Below are 20,017 nucleotides of genomic sequence, written 5' to 3' on the forward strand. Positions count from 1 at the left end.
TTGCCTTCAAATTGCCCTTGTGACATTTCTTAGCCGGCATTATCTGGTTTCTAGTCAAGTAACCCTCGCGATGTCTGTGCAGCTTTGCATCGGGTCTAGCCAAAAACTTTCATTCTACAGATTTATATGCCACCTGTAAAAAACAAAAACCACAAGCAAACACCGCGAGATCACAGATACATATACCGATTCAGATACAGATAGATATAGCGATGCCCTAGGCGCATTGCCTTCGAGACATTGACACGTATTTGGCCGAGGAGCAGTGGTGCTGCCTCTAAATTTGTTAGCGGATTTCTTGGGTTTCACGGGGTGGGTGGTGGGTGTTGGTAGAAACTGTTAGGGGAGGTGGTGCTGATGCTGGTGTTTCGTATGTGGGCGCGCTGACGTCTTTATTCAATCAGCACTTAATTGAATTATACAATCGAATCAAAAGGAAATTTCTGCTTGCAAATGTCAATCAAACTCGCACACACCGTGATCCTCTGAGTCACTCAGATTAGTCGCTTAAATCTGAGGGATTTACCTGAGCAGATTCCACGATACGACTACGGATACCAACACGGATACAGATACGGATACGGATGGTCCACCGATTTGGATTTCAAGAGCGATTCGCTGATTGAGTTGCTGACTCCGCGCACGGCTCGAGGCGAACTGAATTTTGCGTGACTCGCCAGCGTCGAGCAGAGCTAAAAGCCCGGGAATGGGGATGGATTCGGAATCGGATTCAGATTCGGAATGGGAATGGGAATGGGAATGTGAATGGCTATGGGCAGGGAGAAACAAAGGCAAGAGCCAAACAACACACCCAGTTTTGGCTACGGGAGAAGCCTCCGCCTCATAGCCGCAGTGCCCAAATAGCAGATCAATTACCATTCTGGCTGCTCGGTGCTCGATCAACCGGAGACAGGGGAGCCTCGAGGGGAAAACGCCAATTATGCGTGCAATGCGAAATGGAACGGAAGTGTGTGCGCCGGAGTACAGTGAAGCAGCTACAAAAGTCACAAAACAAAACATCGAAACATCAAAACAACTCTTCGGCAAAACCAGACAAAAAGCAAAGCCAAAACAAAAAGCAAAGCCAAACACAAAGCCAACTCGATTGGTTTGGCTTGACTTGGCTCGGCACTTCCGGTGGCCACTGACGCTACTACAGCTACTACTGCTGCTACTGCTGCTGCTTTAGAACAAATCAGACGGAAAATTCGAAAATTCGCTTGGAAAAATGTTAATAGTGGCACTTGAGAGCGCGACACACCCGCTAAGGAGCGCCCGCAGTCGAGCAGAAGCCGCATTTCGCTGGCTTTCGTTGTTCGGGGCAATTCATTTCAAATTTATCGATTTGCGCATAAGAACCAATTGGAAAACAACACAAATGGGACTGCACTGCAGAAAAAGTCGCCTAAGGACAGATTTGTATTCTCGAATCGAACTTAATAGTTTTCCTTTATAACATATCATATCGACATAACCATATCTTTTACTCCTTATAAATCTGTACAAAGAATTTAACTTATTCTAAGAAACTATTTTCCGAACAAAGCCAGAGACTTTTCTCAGTGTGTGAATCATTGCAGGAATGAGGGAACCATTTAATTTTAACTCTGGATAGTTGTAAAATGCTTTTTCAATAGCGGAACCCATATGCTCGCTGCGGCCTTGTAAATTTCACACAAAAGGTGATGGAGAAAATAGTTCAGGAGGAGTAGCCGGGGGATCTGGGCAACCTGTCACGGATTGAAAACGGGAGTTCCAAACGGATCGGGAGTTCCGAGTCAGAGTGCGACCTGTCAATTGGACATGGGCATAAGAATGGACTTGGGTGCGGCGGGCTCTGGCAAATTAAGAGCATTTCCTGAGTTGATTTATGTGGAATTCTGGGCAGTACGTCTGTGTGTGGCTCGTGGATGAGGCGGGAACTCCTCCACTTGGGATTATTTATGGAGTGCATATCTGCAGTTCACTTGGAAGTGATTGGAAAAGCCCTAGTTGGCAGCCGCATAATGGGCCATGAGATTAAGGGAGGTGATTAAGATACGAATAAAATGTCTATTCCATTTGTTTTTAAAAGACATATTTTATTATACGAAATTGTTGCGGTTTTATTTTTATGTAACAAGCAGCATTAAGAAAATACAAAATATATATAAAACAAGGTTTATCATTGATTTATTATTTTCCCAAGCTCTGTGAAGTAATATGGCTATAAAAACGTACACATAATTATAGCCGGATTCCAGCACCTTATGCACGATCTGTATATTTATTCATCTGCCCACCTATTGACTCATGAATTCCATTCCAATCGCTATTATTAAGATCTCTTCTAGCAGATTGATAATCCCAACGAGGGCAACGTCATCAAACCGAATTAAATCGCCAATTCCTGGCCAGTAGCAAAGGCATAGGAATCGTTTTGTTCAAGTTCAACTGAATTTATAACAAACTATAAATTATTTTCACTCACTAAGAGTCTTCAAATTTATATTTTCCATTCTTCGGCATGGCAAAATAAGAAGACTGAACCGAAAAAAACAAGAACGGGGAAAATGTTAAAAATAACAGCATACAAATTAATGCTTTAAATAAATGTGTAGCAGATCGAAATTTCAAAAGCATAGATAATGCCATCAGATGACGCCAATCAAGGAATGAAAGTTTGATGGATTTGCCTACGCCCCCTTAAATCCCCAAAGGGGTTTTATGGCCCACGGCGGATTCTGCTGAATGGAAAATCCAACGAACCTGGCCAAGAAGAACATCAAATGGATCTTGATGGCGACATGGCAGAGTACTCTGCTCTCCGTGTTGATCTTATTTAGCAGGCATTTTTATTGGAGACTGTAAAAGGCGGTATACGCGTGGGCGTCTAACACGAATAGCGAACAACAATTGGGAACATTGCAAATATTGTAATAAATATACAGCATTTTCTCCCTCGGATTTTACGTCATGCCGTATATTTAGCAATGGCGCACCTCGTTCCAGTTTGGATTTTCCAAAATGTTTCCCTAAATCATGTGGAAATTTTTGGTGCGTGCACAATTAACAAGAACTAATGTGAAATATTTAAAATAAACAATCGCAACTGCCAAAGGCAAAATCAAGTTCAGCCCAACCGAGAAAAAAAAAAACAAAATGGAATGAAAGAGCTAACACAAAAAATGATCTATAAATACAGGCAATAAATTTGAAAATGAATAAGTCGAAAGGTGGAAAGTTGACGGGAAAACTGGAAAATCGCGACGATAGAGCCACTGAACTGAACTCTTCGTCAGCTTCGCCAGGGAATCATCAAAGACAACCCACTGAAAACGTCATGTTGGCCATTTGTCACACTTGTCGTGAATGCATCTGCGGTTGCAAACGCATCCGCCAGATACAATTTACCTGAGCCTGGTGGCGCGCGCGCCTTGAATTTGGGTGCAAACATCGCGGTGCCCGCCGTGCTTTGTGTGTGCTCTGCAAAAATCAAATTGCAAATGGCCAGAAAGGCAATATAGATCGGGATACTCTTCACTTTATGCACTTCACTTCGTGTGCAGCCCGTGCATCTTGCTATCTTATCGATACTTTCACTGCGGAAGTGGCCACACGTTTGGCAGGCACACAAACAAATTTGAACACTAAACACTCAACTAACCCTGCCCCATTTGTGCTGTGGAAATATAGAAGCGACTTCTTTTTTTAATTTCAATTTCCGACTTCGGACTTTTCTATATTTTCTATTTTCTGTTTTCTGACGCGCCTTCGCGTTGCTCACACGACTTTAACACGACGACGACTACGAAACGGTTGAATTTTCGGGCAGGTTGCTTGGACTTTCGTTAGCCAGATCCCAGCCGAAAAATCTCAATTTGTGTGCGAGCGCAAGACAACAAATTTGTTGAACGTTCTCGTTCTCAGATGAAAAATTCGTATTTCTTTACGTTTCGCCCAGCATAAACAACAATTTTTTTATGCTTTCGTAAACAGAGACAGTGGCAGGAGAGGCAGCCAAGAAGAGCGATCTTCTGGGCAGTGAATGCGAGAGATCTTCGACTCAAGTGGGTCATAAATTATGGACGCAGTGCAGATAAAGATAAATATTTGGCGGTGTGTGTAAATGTGTAGGCGAGTGTGGCAAGTGACCAAGGAGAAGCCTTCACGTCGTATACGCAATGTGCTGAAACAAAAATGAGCGAACTCTGTTGCCTACTTTCAGGCAGGCTAGCAAAACTCACTCATGTCGTGAGTGGATTTGTCTAAATATACACTTAACATAATTGCACGGATATCGTGAAGGGGTTAAACAATTAGACACAGGGGACGGGTGGCGGGTGGCGGGGTGCGTGGATTGAAAGCAGGGGGGTGGAGAGGCGTTCTAGGGGTTTCTGACACACCATTCGCGTAGAGGAAGCCTTTGGCCAGCTGCAGTTCGCTGTCGATCTCCTTGAGAAGATCGCTTTCCGACCAGCTGCGCCGCTGCCTCTGCTGCTGCAGCTGCTGCGCGTTAAGGAGGAAGCGCGTCTGCTTGGGTGGGCGTGGTCGCAGCCGGACACCCATTCCCGTTGCCGCTGAGTTCGCCTCCTCGGTTGCAGTGGCTCTGTCTGAACGATAGCATTCGGTTAGATCTTCGCCATCTAGCGGGTTCCGATCGTCGCCCCCGCTCCCCGTTCCCATTTCAGCATGCACATTCGCTTGTACACAGAGAAAAATCGTGGCAACCTAACTGTGTACTATCCACTATCCAATAACTATCCACTTTTAAATGCAATGTTATTAGATATATTGCTTTGAATTTTAATAGAAATCTAAAATCAAAGGAATAAAATAATTCTATTCGAATTTCCATATCTTGGATAAGGATAACCTGCTCTCAATATCGCACTTATGTTTTGTAGAATAGAACCACTTTTTAATATATTTATCCCAATAATGGGTCTTAAATTTTAAGCCTTTGTATCTTCTTCTATATGGTTAATCGACAACTATCCATATTGATAAATTATCTCTAAAATTGATGATTTAAATAGTGGTCACTAATCAAACTATCAACCTGATGATAACAAGTATTTTTCTCTGTGTAGACGCTCTAGCCCAATTGCCCCCGATTCCGTAATTCTCTTTAAACAAACGGATCGTCTGTCGGACTGCACTTTGTGTCCATGCAATTGAATGGAATTAATTTAAAATTTCCGCTTAATCGCAATTTCGCTTGTCTTTTCCTTATTTTGTTCTCGTTTCTTGAGCTTGATTGCAATTCTTGAGGGGCAGATAAGTCACCACGAGGGGGTGGGAAGGGGGTCTGGCAAAGCCGCGAAAGGGTAAAGCCGGTTTTAGCCCTCGAGCATTTGAGCTTTTGAGACTTAAGCGAATGTTTGCGGATTACAAAGCCAAATGATTTATTATCTAGACGTAAGCTAAGATTAGACAATTATATGTGGTAAGTTTGGAAATATCAGACAGCTTAAATTAAATAAAACTCATAGATTCCGACCTGAATTGAAATAGTTATGAAGACAATGTTAAAAATGGTAAGAATAAGCTGCATAAATATTGAGATAAACTCAAATACTTAAAGCTTAGGGTGTTAAATTATCGTCTTAGTTCTTGATTAACAGCTTGTTTTGTTTATTCAAATTCGAAATGTTTCCCAAAACGATGAGTAGATGGTTTACAGATCTGGCATATATTTCCCAAACATTTTGTTTACGCATGTCTGATATTTCTCAACCCAACGTCTGCAAATATCTGTACACTACACACAAATATGGATTAGTTGTTTTTTCAAGCACATCGCCTCTCTCTTTTTCGGGACATATCACACAACTAAAAGGAATCGCATGCGGAATATAAACAACGAGTATCGGATGAATGCAACGAAAATACTCAAAACAAGTAAACAATTTGTGGTTAATCAAATAATTTCGTTTATTAAACATTAAACAACACTAAATATAATTTTCGGTATCGTTTTATTGCTAATGTATTAAGATTATTTTCAATGTTTTGAACATTTAACAAAGTTTCACAAACGCAATTTGGACAAATCTGTAACGTGTTTATATTTGAATATATAACATGAGCTGAGAGTGGGGATGCTGCATGCAGCTGCAGGGGAAGGGCCTTGAAAGGGGCCGGGTCAAGGGTTAGGGGTCAAAGCATTCGGTTTGTGGTTCAGGATGGCCCTAGAAGGTGTTCGAGGCGGAGTGCTCGAAGTTTCGCCAGTACTTGTCGAACTCTTCGTAGATTTTCGCTCGGAAGGGTGAGCCTGCGAAAAACTCGTTCAAACTGGCACCGATTTTTCCCGGCTGGGGATCGCTGGAGCGATTTATCTGATGGATAGTGGTGCTTCTGGTTTCAGTTTCGCTTTCTGTGGCCTCGTCTGTGTGGAGGAAGTAGGAGCATTCGCGCACAATGAACAGTCAGAAGAGAGAGGTAGAGATATACAAAAGAGAGAGATAGGACAACACCAAGTAGCTACAGTATATGAGTATATGAGCGAGATGGCCAAAAACCAGATAACGGATTACTACCAACTTGATATTAACAGATGCAATTTTGGTATGGCATTGTGAGCAACTTCATATCGAAACCAATCGATTCCTTTTAAGATCAAGTTTGATTGAAATGTGTGGATCAACTGGGAGTGTGCGGGAAAGATGAACTAACTGAACTTGTTCCAGGCGGTCAGCAGGGATAAGCCCAGCAACAAAGCAGTGCCCAAGATGCCGCCAGCTGTGCTGGATGAGGGATTCAATGGTTCAATGGGTGGCGGTGGTGCTGGTGCTGGGGTAGGAGATTGCACTAGGGATGGGATAGAGGATGGGGTGGAGGAACCTGGAGCTGGGGACGAACCACAACCGGGATTGGAGTCGGAGTCAGGCGATGAGCTGTGGTTACTGGTTAGTTCCAGGGGGATGTTATGACTCACGAGCCGCGCCGTTTGCGAGCGTTCGCGATAGAGTCGACCGCGATTTCCCACGGAAAACTGGCCGGGAAACTCACCCTGGACGGAAGGCGGTAGCCTGGAAACCTTGTACGTCTTCACGATGCTCGTCTTCTTGCTGGCACTGCTGTGCGCATTGTCGGTGGCCTCCTCGCTGCGCTCCTGCTCCTCGTGACGCTCCATTTGGGCGCCATCCGGCAACTGTTCGCTGGTGGAGAACTTGGCGAACTCCCGCAGGTGCCGTGGCAGCTGGCGGAGACTGGCCTCCGCCTGGCCCTCCAGTATGCGTACTGGTGGCGTCTCCACATCCGATTCTGGCTGGGAGTGGGCGGCTGGCTGGGGCTGTGACTCCGCCCCACTTTCCCAATCGCTGTCCGCCGGCATAGCCAATTTATGACGACGCTCTTTCACCCGATCCAAGAACTCATCGCTTATGGTTGCCTTGTCCACGGCTGAGTGATCGTGCTCATCCTCGATCTTCGATATGCGTATGATCTTGTGCTGGCGCCGCTCTTCCCGCTCAGCCACCTTGTTCATCCATTCCTCGGCCATTTGCTGCCGGAATACCTCATCCTCGCTCAGAGTGGGCAGCTTGGCGGCGGGCCTGTAGCTCTCCCTCCTCTGAGGAGCCGGCAGGACTGGAGCCCTCTGCATTTCCTCCATTAGACGACGGCGCTCCTGCTGCAGTCGCTCCACTTCAAACTTGAGCTCCTCCTCCTTGGACAGTATGTACTTCAGCTGCTGTTCATGCAATTCCCTCGGCAGCGAGGATCTCCTCTGCTGGCGATCGTAGGCAGGCGGTGGAACCTGCTGCTGTTGCGGAGATGCAACTGGTGGTGGTGCTGGACTCACGCCCCTTCGCGAGGTGGTGCTTATGTACCTTGGATTGGGATCCCTCTCGATCATGGAGTAACAACTGCCGTAATGAGGACGTTGTTGCTGTTGCGCCTGGTTCAACATGGGGGCATGGGTCCTCCTGCCTCCGTAAGCATTGAAGGTATCGTAGCTATACTGACTAGAGCTGCTCAGATCATTGGTGCTGGCGGAGAGGCGGGGAGCCCTAATGCCATGTGGTGTTCGCTGATTCTGCCGCTGATAGCAAATCTCCACCTCCCTGGCAAAGGGTCGTGCTATATTCTCCGAGTATCCCAAATCGTTGGCATACCTGGACCAGTCATCCTGGGGCACCGGATGGTTATAGTGACCCACGGTGGTATGCGGACGTGGTGGTGGCTCATTCAGATTGCACAGGGACTCTGCGCGGCGGGAACGCGGCTCTAGTTCGATGGGAATCTCATGAGTTCGCGGTGGTGTCGCCTCCATTTGTCGCGGTACCGAGGACATTCGCTCCTGTCGCGACTTTGCCGACCGCTCAATTTCCCTTTCCAACTCCTGCATGTGGGCATGTCTTCTCTGCTGCAACTCATCCAGTCTCGGATGACCAGTCGCCGGTCGGGTGAAGCCACTGAGATCGTACATGGAAGCGGACTTCTCCCGCTTTTCCCGCGTGCTCTGCAGCTCGGCGTGCATCTGCTGCGATAGCCTATCGAAGTCCTTGAACACGCGATCTTCATCCAGCCCGTTTTGCTGCTCCCGCTGCTCTCCAAAAGCATCCGCAGCGGCCTTGGCACGCTGCCGAAATTCCTCATACGTACCGTTGTCGCTGCCGCTGCCGCTACCGCTCTCTCGCGACGGCTGGCTATTTTTGGGCGCCACGCCATTATCAATGAAAGTGTTACCGTTTAATTTCGCTGCTGACATAATTGGCGGCGGGGGAACGGGCGGCACGGGCTGCTCCTTGGGTGGATCACCCTGCTCCTTCTTCTCGTGACTGGAAGTGCTCACATCGTAGACGACCTGACCATTCTCCATGCGCTTCCTGGACTCGAAGCTGCTCGTCTCGATGTTGGAGTACCGCTTGGTCTGACTGAGGAGGGGCTGATGGCTGGGGAACTCAATGTTGGAGAACCGCTTGCGCTGCTCCTCGAAAATGTCGCCCTTGTGCTGGGGGAACATTCTGGCCAGCTCACTCTCCATGCTGTCCAGTGTGGGAAACTTGGCGGCGTCACTGGACATGGTCTCTGTGGTCGCTTTGTGGCTGGAGGTGGTGGTGCTGCTGCTCTGGCGGTGCTCTGCCGACTGCTGAGCGCCAAGATCAGCTGCTCGCCTTGGTTTATTTTGAAGCGATGACGATTCGCATTCTGTGATCTTCTGCTTTTGTTCGCTTGCGTCATCTCTCTTGGCGTTTTCATGAGCGGTCGCCTTGGCCGCCGTTTCTGCGCTCTTCAGCGGTACCGGCGGCGGAGGGACAGGGGGCGCCGGCGGCGAGAGGCTCTTGCGCAACTCGCGCATCATGGCCGCCGTTTTGAGCATCTCGCTCTGCTGCTGCTGGTGGTCCTGCTCGAGAACCTCGGCCTTGGACAACTCATGGTATCCCCGACGCTCCACGAACTTTTGGTGCGCATCTAGCAGGTCATCCGCTTGGGTCTGGTTATTTACCAAATCCCTCTGGCCGGGCGACAGGCACACCAATACCTGGGGATCGGACTGGGTGGGCAGACCCAGCCAGGCGGAGGAGGACTTGCCCTCGTTTGCGTTTAACTGCAACTCCTTGATGTGCGGCAACTGCGGCATGGGATAGGGCATCTTGCTCTGGGATTGATCGGTTATGTTCTGGGCCACACTGGCTAGCTCCTCCAGCACCTGTTCGCCATAGGGCATGGAAGCCAGCTGCTCGGTGCACAGCAAGCGCAGCTTCTTTATGGCTTCCGTATCCGTGTCGGCATCTGCATCCGCATCCGCATTCGCAACCGCAACCGAATCTGCAACTGAAAGCTCTGGCTCTGATTGGGGAGTGGGTGGTGCGGGTGGTGAAACGGGTGGCGGAACGGGTGGTGGTGCAGGCTTTTGTCTGAGTGGCGGTGTGGGTGGCTGAGCGGTGGATGGCGGTGGGGGACTGGCCAGGTTGATGGCCGTGCATTGGCTGTGGGTGGTGCTGTCGGAGCAGTGGGAGTCGTTCGACTCCTGCCGCTTCAGCTGCAAGGAAGCTAGGTGGAACGAGGAGGACTCGGGACTGTAGGGCGCCACGGAGGCGGGAGGCGGGGGAACGGGCGGCGGCGACGGCGATCGCGGTAGTTCACCTTGCTCCTGCTCGCGCCGCGTCATCTCGATCAACTCGCGCACTTTGTCCATGTTGCGAACGAACTCCTCGCGCGTGGCCGCTAGCGGCGATGCTGCCCCGAAACTAACAGTCGATCCACCAGATACATTTGTATCTTTTGCTAATTGTTCGCGATCGGCGGGAGTGGGCGTCGTCGTCGGCGTCGTCGTAGGCGTCGGCGTCAACGTTGCAGCGCTCAGCAGCGAAGACTGCGAACTGGCGAGCGTCGGGTTGGCGTTAACAGGTGTGCTCTCGCGACTCTGCTCGCCCTCTCTGTCCGTCTCCGTTTCCGTTTCCGCTTCCGTCTCACTCCTGTCTGCCGTGGTGGTACTAGTGCTGCTCATCTCATCATCCGGTCGAGCAATCAAGCGGCTGGCATCCGTATCCAAATCCACAAGGGCCCTCTCCGCCAAGGCGGCCGCCTGCTCCAGTTCTAGTTCCATGAGATCAGAGACACTGCTGGAGGCCGAGGAGCTCAGGTAAACCAGCTCCGCATCCTCCGACTGGGGAGACAGGGTGCTCTGCAGTCGGGTGCAGCTCTCCACATCGGTTGCATCCTCCAGCAGCCTGGTTTCGAGCTTCAGAGGCGACGGGGCCTCCTCCCTCCGCTTGTGCCTGCGGCTGAAGTCCAACTGACTCCGGGGAAAGGTCTCGTTGAGCTTGGGTGTGCGGATCCCCGTCTGATCGCTTCCGCCAGAGGAGGCGGTGGAGTTTCTCCATTCATTCTCCTCTAGGATGCTGTCCAGATAGCGGGGATTAATCAACTGCGGCAGGAAGTGCGACTCCAAAGCGTTCCGTTTCTGGGCACGTTTCTGGCGCAACTGCTCCTGCTGCTCCACTCGGCTGTTGGACGGCACCTGCTGATCCGACGGCGATCGTTCCGGTCCCAAGGCTATCGATCCCTCTGATTCCGAGTCTACTTCGCAAACCAGCGGCGACTGCAGGGAATTGAATTCCCCGGAGCTGCAGTCGCTGTTCAGTTCCAGCTCCTGGATTTGCACGTCGCGCGAGAAGCGCGAGAACTGACCACTTGACACGTTCTTCGGCGACTCCACTAAATAGCGGGGTGGTGGCGATAGTGCTCCGGCCAGGGAACCGGTGGTGCTGCTGATCTCCTCGAAAGTGGGCTTAGTATTTTTCTCCTCGTCGCTGGTTTCCAGGTGTATCTGGTGGATAATCACCTTGGAGGCGGGCTTCTGAGGAGGCGGCTGCTGGGGAAGAGGATCCTCGGCATGAAACTCAACTTTTATTTGGATTTCCCTTGGTGATTTTGGTGCAATCTCATGCTGCTGCTGTTGGCCATTATTCAAAACGGGTTCCTGCTTTTCATTATTCCTCTGGTGCTGTGCGAGCTCCTCTTCTTTCTTTTTGGGATCTCCAAGGATTTGGGGAACTGCAATATGTTGCTGTTGTGCTTCAGTTGTTTCCTGCAGGATGTGCTCCTGTTGCTGTGCGTTTTGCTCGGTGTCTCTTTGTTTTTGATAACTTTGTACGGCAGCAACGTGTTGCTGATGTGCATTTTCCACAAATTCCATGGCCTTTTCGAGTTGCAACACATATGGCTCCGATTCCTTTGGGTCATGTTGCGCTTCCTGTGGATTCTTTTCAATAGGCTCATCCTTTAAGTTAACTTGTTGATTCTCTTCCACTTCGATATGTTCCTGCTGTGCATCCTCCAAAAGTTGACTAGATTCCGCAATGTCCTTTTGACTTGGTTCGTTTTCTTGCCCCTGCTTAGTTTCAACTTCCTGACATGCCTCGGGTTTCTGCTTCTTTGAGTCTTCGACCTCCAAGTGCTGCTCCTTGGATGCCACCACTTTGGGTGGCTCTGGAGATGGAGCTTTACCATTGGTCTTGTGCTCTTCCCTCACAATTCGATGAACTATGACCTTGGCTTGCCGGGGGCTGCCGGGTGGCCTTCTTATAATGGTGGGTGGTGGACGCACCTGCTCTTCGGCTTTTCCATTAGATGCCTGCTTATCGGACTTTTCCTTGCGGTGTTTTGAGTTTTTGGCACCCATTTCTGCCTCTGAATCTGCTTCTTTTTGGATGACTGTTGCTGGTTGCTCGGATATTTCTTGTTTTTCCTCGGTTTTCTCAAGAGTGCTCGTCACCTCTTCGCTGTTTTCCGTTGGCCCATTTGAAACGCTGCCAGAATTTCCATTATCATCTACGGAGGAAGAAGATTGTGCTACTGCGATCTGAGTCTGGGAATCCTGCTGCTCCTCCCGATCCTCCGCCCCTTCTGCCTGCTGCTGATTGCTTTGGTCTTGGCTCGGATTCTGATTTTGGTTTTGGTTTTGGTTTCGATTGCGTTTGTTGCGATTGCGATTGCGATTACGATTGCGGTTATTGGGCATCGTCTACGGCACTTTCGCTCGATCTGAACTAATGCAGTTTTCCTTGTGGGTGAGATATGTGTGTGTGTGCGAGTGCTTCGTGTTTCGTGTTTCTTAATCAGCCAGAATCTACAGTACAACTAAGTTTTGTTTCGTATATCGGTGTCGTTTATTTCTAGTTCCCTCTGTGTGTGTCACTCGTCGCCAGAAACTCAAACAGAACTGAACTGAGAACCAGAACCGAGAGCCGGCGGCATTCTGCTCACGACGACAGCCGGCAAAATCGAAAAAAAGAAAATAAAAAATAAAAACGAGCACTACGAGCGGAAAATCATATAAAACAGCGACGTCGCAGCCGCTGCCGACGTCGCAGCCGCCCCGCCCCGCCCACCGCCAAACGCCCAACGCCTGGCACGCGTCCGAAATCGTTATGTTTTGAGGTTTAATTTTCGCTGCCGAGATCGCGCCTTTGTCTCCGATTGCCTCGAATTGTTTTGGCCAAATTAAATTGCGTTTTGAATACTGAACTTTCGCTCTCGTTACGAGGGTAAGTTCGATTTGAGCAGCGGACACACGGGGTGAACAATTTTTTAAATATATTTTTTAGATCGCGCTTCCCGTTCCTCGTGGCGCTGGCGACCGACGGACAAGGAATGGGCCGTGGGCTTTCCACGATCTCAGCCGGGAGCCAGCTCCCCAGTCTCCCACTCACACACATTTTTACAGACACCCCGATTCGGATGCACAGTGGCATGTATTTGAAAATATACACACAAAAAGAAAATCGGGGAATTCATAATGATGCTCATGCTCACAATATACGAGTATACGGAGAAACAGAAAGTCAGAGAGCGGGAGAAAAGTGTGCAAAACCAAAACAGAATCAGAATGCAGGGTATTCCAAAGACATCCAAATACCCAAGAGGCCGAAAAAACAACAATATGACTTCTAGGTCAATGCAATTTCCACAAGCCAAACAAACTCATAAAGTCCGATGAGCAGAAAACAAACGCACGGTTCAAAAATATATTCGGCGCATCCATAAATATTAGAAAATGTTTTTGGAACACGAACGTTATTTGTTTGTGGCATTTAAGCTAACGCATATATGCTTTCAAAAATAAATATATTTAAAAATGTCACAGCCACATTTTTGTCTTGAATTTCGGTTGATAAATGCTCAGGAATGAAAGATGTAAGACATTAAGGGAAAATAAAGAATTTAAAGGTCAAATAATATCAGGGAAACTATTTTCTAAACTATTTAAAATGTTTAATTTTTGAAGTGCTTGTTCTAAAAAACGTTCTTGCAATATGCCCAAAATGGCCCAATGCAGGGCATTAAGAAGAGAACTCAATACGGAAATAGTTTGCCACAGTTAGAGTTTGCTTATATGTATCTTATGGCCGACGTGTGTGCTTGTGTATCTGATGAGTCTGCGCTGGCTGTGTATCTATATACAACTTATGGCATTTTAAAGATATTTTTCGTGCGTAATTTCTTTGATTTTTGTGGTCACAAGTCTCTGCTTTCGGTGTACTCTTGAATAATTGAAGCAGCATATATCCACGCGCACATATATATATAGCTCTCCCATGTATCATCCCAGTGGGCCATGCGGTTAGTAGTATTCCGCTTTTATTTTTAAAGGTACTTAATGGCTTTCAATTTCTCTTGTTCCGTCTCGCCCACCGGCCGCCCCATCATCTCCATTAACTTCCTCCGACCAGAACCAATCCGAACTGAAGTATCTTCGGGGTCTGTCAGGTGCCAGACGACCCAGACACGTGATGTGGGGGTTTTGGCCTGGGCATTATGCAATTTCTGCACAGTGTGACAGACAGGGGATACCAATTGGGGACCACTAAAACGATCACTTCCCCTCCTCAGAAACCCACTCACTTAATGTGTATGCTCAATTGGTTTCGGTTTCCGTTTGGAGTTCGTTTTGGGCCCCGACAAGTTGCCTGAATCACTGACGTACGAACAAGTAGCCGCTATCTATATCTGTGGATCCATTGTAGTGGCTTCTATTTTCTGTTTTTCTTGCCCTGTAATATCAACAAATTCGAAATTGATTTCTTCGCCTCGCCTTATTTGCTGTAGAACAGCACACATTTTAGTTATCTTTTCTGGGCTATCGCTGATAAATTTAGCATTTTTTGATAAAGAACGCGGAGCGCCTTGCGAAAAGTTTTGCTTTCAATGGAATTGATAAAATTGCTTGTGGCGCTCAATGCAGTGAGGAAAATAATTAAAGGCGGAACTTTGATATCTAAGGATGGATAGGGGGTCATCAAAGGAAGTCTTTCATTAAGATTTGATTCAACAAGCTTGACAGAGATTCTCTGATTCATTTCTCGCTTGTGAATTTCTGTGCCATTAATAGAGATTTCTCAACTTCTTTTTCTAATAAAGTAAGCATGATAAAAACTTGTTTTTTACGAAATTAAGAGGGATTGAGTCGTATACTTAAAAGATAGCTACAAGATAGAGTCATTGTGTTCGTCGTTAATGTTCAAAACAAGTGATTTCTAGTGTTTTCAACTAATTTAATTATCTCCTTTTAAATGGAATAATTACATTATTAAGTGAAATTATCATTGAATTTCAAAGATTTTCCTCTCTGGCGTTTCCATTCACTCTGATCTTCCGAGTGTTTGCTTTTAGCCACACTCCCCATTCACTGAACATTCACATTTCGTGAATTTTCGATTTTTGAGGGTATTCCAAGTGTTTGGCTGCCTGCCGATTTGTTGGCTTTGCACTTATGTTGTTGGGGGTATTTGCGTATGGGTATGGGTATGGGTATGGGTTCGAGATACATTCTCTCGGATACATAGATACACTCTTCGCCTTTGTTGTTACGACTGCTAATTAGCATAGATTTTTGAGAGTCTCGGTTCTGTCATGTTTACGCTTTGCTTATTTATTTGGGCAGCGCCAAGCGTTTTGTTCTCCCATAACGAGCTGAGCACATGTCTGTTTTCCGCTCTCCTTCTACTTATTGTTTGTTTGCCTTTTACACAACAAACACACAGATACACACGCACACACACACACAGGCACACACACGTAGCGTATTAACACAAACAATGTGCTTAGTAAATGAGTTTATGAATCGCCCCACAAGAACATCGAACCCGCTCTGACGTCACGTCCTTACAATTTAATTCCCAATTAATTGCAAATCGTCGGCATCGGCGAAAAGGCGTTGCATCAAAGGCCGCGTACGTGAGCCAACTGAACTGCAAGTGCATAAAAAGAGACCGCCGCCAAAAGTCCGCCAACCCACTGTCTCCGCCGCACAGTGGGCCCCATCCTGTTATCTCGCCGGCATATTCTAAAACCGAATAGTGATCTCAGTGCGCCGCGTCGCATCCAAGTGCCAAAGTTGGCGCGTAATTGCCAACGCTTACGGCAATAACACTGGTAGCACTGCCACCACACCAAGCTCGACCTATTGCGTCAGTTTTCGCAGGTTTTCCCAGCCGCATTTCCCCGCCGCATTTCCCCAGCCGAAGTTACACACACACAGAGGCAGCGAAGTAAGGGCAAACGAAGCAAAGGCACACCACACAAACGCACGGTGCTATTTTTAAAGGGCCAAGTCAATGGGCTAGTCGAAGAGCACAACTGATGGTAGGTATCACTACAGTTCCGGAACCGAGTTTGTAGTGCAGTGTAATTTCCGATAGCTACAATTAAATGGCTCTCGCCCGATCGACACAACGTCAAAGTCGAAGTTCTAGTGCCCAACTGAAGCCGAAGCTCCAAAAGCTCGCCGTAACACCTGGAAACACGACACATCTACTAGGTAGCGGTAGCAGATAAGTATCTGACGAAGCCTTCAACATTTCGCTGATTGGCGCCCGTCTCGCTCTCGAGCAAGCCCTCTCGCTCGCACGGGAATCGATGGCAAATCGGCTTCCGACAGCTACTAATTTGCTGCGAGCCTGGCACCGGACATTAGAAATGTTTTGGCACTGCGCCAATCTGCTGACAGCTGGAAGCAGCTTTCGCTTTCTGGAATAAACAGCCGACAAGTCGGGGCTCTCGACTGCGGAACAATTAGGAGTGATATTTCGCGGGACTGCCGTGAAATCACAGGCAGAATATAAACCTGCTTAGACTTGTTTGGGCGAAGTTTGGGTTAAGCGCGTTTTCTGGTTGCCCACCTCTCGTAGAGGGTATGCAAATGTTTAAGCAATGCTAAATGTTAAATGTTAATTGCATAGTACCCGGGGGGTTCTATGTTTACTTTGGATTTCCGGCAAGTTCTTTTAATTTTACATTTGTTTACGCATCGTTATTGGCCTGCGGTGCGCGGCTTTATTGTAGCACAACTATTTTGAATAAATATTTGGAATTTCAAAGTCGTGTAAACAGAAAAACATGTAATCTGGGATAAGATTTGAGTAAAGCACTCCGTTACTCAATTTAAATTTGAGCAAGGTAAGCATTTCGCAACTTACACAAGATATAAGTTTCAAAATCGCTGCATACTTTTAACGTTGTAGCGTTTTCAAAAATACGCCGTTTTCATTCATTTTCGTATATCCACCATTTTTTTTACGTTACTTGATCCATTTGTTGTCATATATTTGCCGAAATATATGCGTTAATCATTACTGTAATCAATGATTTGCCTTTGTTTTGTTCACTTATCGTGCAACGTAAGCCGACACAAATCAAAGTCAGATAAGAATGAAATTTAACACAGCAAACGCGACATTTTGTATAATTTGTTATTTATTTAGCATTTGCTTTATGATTTATTTGAGAACTGAAACCGCAGAGCAACAAATTGAATTAGAAACCGAAACGCATGCAAACCGAAATTCTGAAGTCATTTCTTAGCGAAATAACAAATTCACGTTAATTGCATTGTTGAAAATTCCGTTTGTGCTGCTCTTCCAGATGCTGAATCACAATTCAATACTGAAACTCCGCTTTGTTTGCCATTTGCCCAACAACTTATGACCAAAAAGTCGGCAGCGTCAGCTGAGCGGCGGCAAAACGACTTTATAGATAGCCACAAACAGGCTGCTAAAATTATCATAATGGAATAATGGCCAAGCGACACAGTGGCCAACGGTTTCGGATTGGAAAGGTTCGGTGGGGGTCGAACTGCGGGGGCGCTACCAGAAAGGTAAGCCTGACGCCATTCTAACTCGCCATTTGAGTCGAGCTTTTTGGGAAAACATTAGACTAAATTAGCCAAAAATGGATGCAGAAGTGGCGGGGCGGCTTTTAGTAGCTTTATGTTTTTAGCACGTATTTTTGGATGGACCTGCATATGCTACCTACTTAAAAAACTATTTTATGACCGATTATAATATATTTTTGTCAGTTTGAGCAACAAATTTCTGTAAGTCAACGATTTCTGTAAATTCATAAGCTTTTTAGATTGTTTTTCGATTTTTCTTCATAGTCATTTCGAGCATTTGTCATGAGGCATAAGTTATTTATTATTTGCTTGTCCCATTCGTGTTTTTAAAGATTTACTACAAGTTTTGTTTATTGAGTAACCTCCGAAATATTTCAAGATATTCATCATTATTAGTATTTGAATTTGTTTATTCACCTAAAAGTATACAGCAAAAAGATCTTTAAAGCGAAAACAACAGCATTCGAAGTAAACTGAACTGAACTGTGCGTATGCGGATACAAGTATCTATTGTTTATAGAGAAGCCGGAAAGATATTAATTAAACGAATTTATGGTTATTCTGACACCCCCAAGCGCAATGCGAAGCCGGATCCCAAAGAGCAAAGAGCCTGCTTATCGACCGCAATCACTCACTTTTGCTTCATGCCTAATTAATGTGACAAATGCCATTAAAATTGAGGCCCCACAAGCAAATTGAGTAGCCACCGAGGTGAGACCCCAGGTAACCAGAAACCGCAATACTGCCGCCCAAAATCGGTGGTTTGAGCCGCTCAAAGGGCCGACAATTGATTGAGGAGTGTTCCCCGGGCCAATGACCACACTTGATTGAGTCACCGCGATGAAAATTTGACGATAATTTCGTTAAATTGTGTACAAATTACAAGTGTCGTTCTTGGGACAAAGAACAGCTGCTAGTTAAAAATTTAGGCGAGGCTTCCAACTAGGTCGCCTTCGCCTATAATCGATTGTAGTAAACAAAGAACTTGTCACTTAAAGAGGTTCTAGGTAATACATATTGATTTCGGTTTGTATACACACTGCGAAAACTGCTCAAGAAGGCATTTCCGAGTTTATGGGCACATTATTTCGGTGTAAAGTGGTGGTAAACCTATTCAAACTTTTTAATGGCCTGGCGAAGCGCAGGGGTATTCGTCGCCAGGCCAAATGTATTTAAAAAAAATTTCTACTTCGCTGCAAGCACAACTAGACTCTTTCCTTCTCGCTCTTTTAGTGTCTTTTTATCGCGGCTAGCAATTGACAATAACTTTTTGTTTGTGTGTTTTATTTGCCAAGCCAAAACGCAGAAAAAAAGCACACATGGGGTAATAACAAAAATTTTGACTTTTCGCCAGTTGAGCCTTATCAAAAATAATGTGTGTCGTCGAGGGGTAAACAAAAGCAGAATAAATAATAGTACATAGACAGTGTTCGCTATTTGCCTTGGCTTTCTTTCGGTTCAGCGATAGAAGAAAGCCGAATGTGGAATTATAATTAATCGGGAACGAGCTCGGGGAGTGCCGGCTGCCAATTGAATTAGGTATTCAGTTCGGACTGACCCAGTGGGGCGAAATTGTTAATTTAATTTTAAAAAATATAATTTCACTACTAAATCAAACTTGAATTCCGGGACACACTGCCGGCTTCATTTGCATGCAGCACAGCATTCGAAAAGCACGGGCACAAAAAGCACCACACTAACATCCGGTCATTAGTGACTTAATTGAACTATGACCAACGGCGGAGAAGGGTTGCACTGTATAATTTAAATCAAATTAAACCACGTATGCACAGGTAGATCCGTAAACGGCTATATACTCGTATATAGACGGACCAGCAATGCCGATTTGGGGCTATTATTATCACCAGACGCACAGGCAATGATTAACCCGAATTCGGTCTGTATTTGCCTATCAGCTGAATTTAAAATTGGGAACCGATAATCGAATACTGTGCGATTGATTTAAATACGTAATGAAGCCGAGAGCTATGACACTTTTCAGCCACCTAATCTTGGTCAATAGCGACTTGGCCCACTGGCCCGAAAAAAGGGCGCCAAACTCAAGCTCTGAACGGTTTGTTTTTTGAATGCTGAGGCTTAGGAATACGGGTAATTCGGGTAACTCACTTTGCTTGGCCTGATTTTATGGCGTTCTTTTAGCACCAACGGTAGTATCAGTAGCTATTACACTTACACACGCCCGTTCGAAATGTTTACCGCCTATCGTTTTTGCCACTGAACTTGACTGATCGTTCGAAAAAGCTAGCAATATATAGATTTCGCTCGCGACAACTTGACTTGGCAAAACTTCTGCAGTAACTAAATCGCTTGGGAAACACGGTATCGTATCGCCTAACACCAACACACCGAACGCAAAAAGCACGACAGCAGCGAGCACAGCAAAAGCAGACG

General features: G+C 46.5%; 1 protein-coding gene across 23 annotated transcripts in view; it reads right to left on the minus strand.

Annotated features, from left to right (window-relative positions):
* Nucleotides 1-20,017, minus strand: part of LOC6541201 (sorbin and SH3 domain-containing protein 1) — a 35,512-nt gene extending 15,495 nt beyond the window's left edge. For 10 of the 23 annotated variants that reach the window (XM_015159574.2, XM_026978395.1, XM_026978394.1 and 7 more), the window contains exon 1: nt 6,994-13,209. In XM_015159574.2, the coding sequence (XP_015015060.1) occupies nt 6,994-12,454 (5,461 nt within the window). In that variant the 5' untranslated portion in view covers nt 12,455-13,209. Of the gene's footprint in view, nt 1-526; nt 694-3,393; nt 3,466-3,646; nt 3,837-4,385; nt 4,593-5,943; nt 6,371-6,993; nt 13,210-19,732 lie in introns of those variants that run through there. The other 13 variants (XM_026978401.1, XM_026978400.1, XM_026978407.1 and 10 more) reach the window with 10 other exon arrangements.

Source organism: Drosophila erecta, unplaced genomic scaffold (assembly GCF_003286155.1).
Source record: "Drosophila erecta strain 14021-0224.00,06,07 unplaced genomic scaffold, DereRS2 tig00000055-arrow-pilon, whole genome shotgun sequence".
NCBI lineage: Eukaryota > Metazoa > Arthropoda > Insecta > Diptera > Drosophilidae > Drosophila > Drosophila erecta.